Below are 5,022 nucleotides of genomic sequence, written 5' to 3' on the forward strand. Positions count from 1 at the left end.
AAATAATGAATTATTTCGTTATATATTACATAAACTAAAGTTTCATTCATTGAAAAGACAAGTTTTATTGATGAAAATAATTTAAAAATAGAATTACTAATTTAAGAACAAAGAAAAAAAAGAAAAAAAAGTTCAAAAGAACTGTTTTAATACTTCGATTTGACATGGAAGAGAACCAACGGTCTAAAGACCAACAACGAATTATCACACTGTTATTAAACGAACAATTTGAGTTAAGATCTAGTGTAATAAATTCCGAGATACTTGAAGAGGATGATTTAATTACTGACTCACTTACAAAAGGAGAACAAATTGTCAGTCGAATGGATAAAACTATTGGTTCAATTGCTTCTTTATTCAGTGGAGCACATACTACTATAGATGAGTTAAATAATAAATTAGAAGAAGCAACTAATAATAAAGTAGACAATACTATTGATTCATTAAAGAAAGATAAAATGTTACTACAAAATGCTATTGATTCAATCAACCAAGTTGGTGATATGTTAAAGTTAGCTAATGGAATACAAGAAAGAATTGGTAGTGTAAATACATTTGATGAATGTGTTAATTTACTTCAAGACTGTATTAAAATTTATCAATTTATGAATGATAGAAAAGAATATCAATTTTATAGTTCACATGAAATAGATACAAAGAATCATTTACAAATAGTTTATGATAAAACATTAGTATTTTATAATGATTTATTTGTTGAGATTAGTAAACCAGAAAGTGTTTCACAAATATTATCAAAAGAGTCTTATATTGGAACAGAGTATCTTCAAATGTTAAAGAAAGCTATGCCAATAATATTTGAAGCTGGAACATTATTAAGAGCTAATGCTCATGATGTTTTTGCTGTAATATTTGAGAATAGAAAAGAGTATTTATTAGAAGTTATTCAAAGTATTACTTTACCAGTATTAACTGAAAGTGATGAAGTTATAGAGTATACAGTAGGATATACTAATGGTAAAAATGCATTTATTACTACTATGAAGCATGTCCTTTCTTTGTTTCAAAACGAACGTATTTTTCAGCAAGATATTCTTCAAAACGATTTTGATAAATTTTTTGTTGGGACCACTGATGAACCATTCACTGCTTTTATTGATTTATATACATCATTTGTTTCAACATTACAAACATTGGATACTCCATTTATTGTTTTCCCATTACTTGATATACTTGAAGTTTATGAAAATATGAAGGCTGACTTCACTAATGCACTTAAAATAAATGAAGATCCAAAGAATAAGTCAAAAGGATTTATTGCGTTAGAAAAAGGATTTAATGTTCTAACGTCATCATTTACATTTGGTAGTGATAAAAAAGAAGAAGAAGAGGAGGAAGATGATTTATATGTTGAAGATACAACAGGAGATAAAAGAGACTCTCAAACTAAAAGAGTAGATGCATTATTTGATACAATGTATACAAATGTTAAAACATTGTTAATTAAATTTAGAGATGAAGTCCTTATAGATTCTACACTAAATAAAATATTTTCATGGACAGAGAGTAGTATTCCAGTAGATGGAACAGTATCTCAACTTGCAGCTGATACAATGCATTATCTTTCTAAATTAGAGAAATACCTTCCACAATTATCTAGTTATATTAGTAGAATGTATAGAGAAGAAAACAAACAAAATAGTAATGGAACAGAAGATGAGGGATATGTAGGAATGTTTGTAGATGTGTGTATTCAAAATTTATGCCAGATGATAGAGGCAAGAGCATCAAAAGAAAAGTCCAGACTAGGAAAAATATTTAAAATAAATAACTACGCATTTATTATGAATGTGTGTATGTTAGATGGATTTGAAAAATTATTTGGAAGTAGTTTACAAAAGAAAATAGAAAGTGACTTTTCAACAAAAAAAGAAAATGCAATCCACGAATATAAAGACTCTCTTCAATCAATTTATGAAACTTTAAATGCTAGACCTAGTAAAAGTGAACAAATTAAGAAAGCTTTTACTTCATTTAATAAAGATTTCCAAGCACTTCATACAGTATCCAGTGGATATTCAGTTTATAATGACCAATTAAAAGAGGAGCTAAGAAGTGTATTAAAAGAACAAATATTAGAACCATACACTCTTTTCTATAATAATTATGAAAAAGTTAAATTTACTCAAAATCCTACTAAATATTTCCTTTATACTCCTCAAATGGTTGAGCAATGTATTAAATTAATGTTTGAAGCTAAAACTGATGTTAATGGTGAATCAAAAGAACTTACGGATTACATTCCTGACTTCCTACAAAATGTACCTCATTTTGTTCCTAAAATGTCTACTATTACTTCTTTAGCTACTCCTTTACAAAATCTTCCACAACACTTAAAAAATCTATCTCATAAACCTGTGGATATTGTTAAAGAAACTCCAAAAGTAATTAAAAACCCATTGAAAAGTACTAAGAAGTTTATTAAGAATATTAATCCATTCTAAGTGAATTTTTTTTCTTTTTGACTTTAAGAACCATTTGGGTTATTTATTTTCATATACACTTAGCTCAGAAGAAGTTTGTCTTGAGAATGAATGAATTAAATGTGACTCTTTATCAAAAATTACCCCTTTCTGAATAAAATAATTTTGTTGTTCGTTTGTTAATTGAATAGAATCTAAAGGATATGTTTTATGTTCTTCAGCCATTCTTTTGACAATTAAAAAATATTTTTCAAATTGACTCTGTTCGATATAAATCATTGAAACACATTTAGATTTAGAATCACTTGAATTAATACACCTAATTGCAACTGTTTCATTTTGGTGTTGTATGTTAAATGATTTACATAATTTCTTAATATAACTATAATCAAATGAATAAGAAAGTGTTGTGTTTTGTACTTGTTCACAATATCTATTAAGTACATTAAGGAACATGTCTTTTACTAAAGAATTAAAAGTATAGCAAGTGATATAACTATCTCCTAATTGATAATTTCCTTTCATCATTTCTGGATTTTGAGCTACAACACAATACCTTTTCATTTCTCTTTTAATGAAAGAACTGTACTTTCTCAATACAAATGTTAAACAAGTTTGTATTGGTATTTCAAATGAATATTGTGTTTTAAAATTCTCAAATGAAATAAAGTCGTTTATTGCAAATGAATGAAATTGTTCATTATCAAATGTATAATTAATTTTTAATGGTTTTACATTTAAAGAATTAATATATTTTATAATGCCTTCTTTATTACATTCATTTTCTTGTTGAAAAATAATTCTCTTATTTTGTTGGTCAATAACAAATTGAGCATGAAATTTGTTTTCAAGATAAAGAGGGAGTAAATAATTATAAAATGCATTATCTGCATTATTTATATTAACCAATTGAATACTTTCAACATATGGAACACTACGTTCAATAACCGATTCAATATAATGTAACTCATTTGATTTAAGTTTATGATCAGGAACAATAAATAAAATATCATCTTCTATTTGAATATTACTTGAAAAGAGTTTTGTTGTTGTCTCTTTATAATATCTCAATCTTACTTCATCAAACACAACTGGGAAATATATTTGTGCCTCTTTTGGAATAACTTGAATATTTCTATAAATTTCATTAGGAACTTCTTCTTCTTCATTTCCCCAAATAAGTTGAGTAACTGCTTTCATCATCAAATTACGTTTATGAAAAACTTCAATTATTTTTCTTAAAAATTATTAAAAAAGAAAAACAAAAATTAAATTAAAAACCCTAAAAAAAAATGAAAAGAATTTAAAAAATTCAGTTGGTGGTTGATGAGTGCAAATGATCCATTATGGAAAGTTAATGATTTTAAACCAGAGGACAATCCTAATGGACTATTAGAAGAGAGTAGTTTTTCTATTTTATTTCCAAAATATCGAGAAGCATATTTAAAAGGGATGTGGTATGTCATAAATAAAGCTTTAGATGAAGTTTGTTTAAAAGGAGAACTTGATTTAGTTAAAGGTATTATGACAGTTAAAACAACTCGTAAAACATGGGATCCATTCATTATTATTAAAGCACGTGATATGTTGAAGTTATTATCAAGAGGAGTTCCAGCACAAGAAGCAATAAAAGTTCTTCAAGACCAATACTGGTGTGATATCATTAAAATTGGTAATATGATTAAAAATAAAGAACGATTTGTTAAAAGAAGACAACGTTTAGTAGGTCCTAATGGAGCTACCCAAAAAGCAATTGAAATATTAACAGGATGTTTTATTTTAATTCAAGGTAAAACAGTAAGTGTAATTGGTTCACCTTCTGGTATTAAAATGGTTAGAAAGATAGTAGAAGATTGTATGGACAATATTCATCCAATTTATAATATTAAAGCATTAATGATTAAAAAAGAATTAATGAAAAACGAAAATATGAAAAACGAAGATTGGTCTCGTTATATTCCTCAATACTCAAAGAAACAAAATACTAAACCTGAAAAATTAAAAGAAATTAAGAAAAAGAAAAAAGAATTAAAAAAGAAAATTATAGAAAAGAAGAAAAATTATTCTCCTTTTCCTCCTGAACGAGATGATTGATTGATTTTTATCATTTTATTTTTACCTTAGATTCTATTTTTGTTATTAATTTATATCATTATTCATACATTCTTTATTACACTATTTTACTTCTTCTTTTTATTCCTTATTTTCTTCTTAAAATCTTAAGGATTCTTTTTGGTTTTTAATTTATAAAGTAAAATAACGAATTGCATTATAAAGTACAATAGCTCTATCTGATAAAATCAATAACTATAAAACTCTTTACCTCTTCTTTCTTAAATACTCTTTTCATTTCTATTTAAGTAAACCTTCATCTAGTTTAGAATTATTATATTACTTCTTCTTTTATTCTTTATATATTATAATAAAATACAATTAATGAATTAATATCTATAAAAAAATTTACTGTTGAAAACGATAACAACATTCTTTTGTTTAGTATTTTTTATAAATAAATGAAAGTTGTAGATTTTTATTTTTATTCTCTTTTTTTATTTTAATGAATATTTACGTTATATAAAAC

The 5,022-nt window shown here is 25.4% G+C and overlaps 3 protein-coding genes across 3 annotated transcripts; 2 read left to right on the forward strand and 1 right to left on the reverse strand.

Annotated features, from left to right (window-relative positions):
- Window positions 1–164: 164 nt before the first annotated feature.
- ENU1_127550 (exocyst complex component exo70, putative) lies at window positions 165–2,462 on the forward strand (the record flags this gene model as incomplete). The annotated part of the gene is made up of 1 exon (XM_008859987.1): window positions 165–2,462. One exon carries the CDS (start codon window positions 165–167, stop codon window positions 2,460–2,462), a length of 2,298 nt encoding a protein of 765 aa, XP_008858209.1.
- A 39-nt stretch (window positions 2,463–2,501) lies between these two features.
- Window positions 2,502–3,644, reverse strand: ENU1_127560 (hypothetical protein; the record flags this gene model as incomplete). The annotated part of the gene is made up of 1 exon (XM_008859988.1): window positions 2,502–3,644. One exon carries the CDS (start codon window positions 3,642–3,644, stop codon window positions 2,502–2,504), a length of 1,143 nt encoding a protein of 380 aa, XP_008858210.1.
- A 123-nt stretch (window positions 3,645–3,767) lies between these two features.
- On the forward strand, window positions 3,768–4,535 carry ENU1_127570 (RNA-binding protein, putative; the record flags this gene model as incomplete). The annotated part of the gene is made up of 1 exon (XM_008859989.1): window positions 3,768–4,535. The coding sequence occupies one exon, from the start codon at window positions 3,768–3,770 to the stop codon at window positions 4,533–4,535; it is 768 nt and encodes a 255-aa protein (XP_008858211.1).
- Between the last annotated feature and the right edge of the window lie 487 nt (window positions 4,536–5,022).

This window comes from Entamoeba nuttalli (genome assembly GCF_000257125.1).
Source record: "Entamoeba nuttalli P19 unplaced genomic scaffold asmbl_5336, whole genome shotgun sequence".
NCBI classification, from domain to species: Eukaryota; Evosea; order Mastigamoebida; family Endamoebidae; genus Entamoeba; species Entamoeba nuttalli.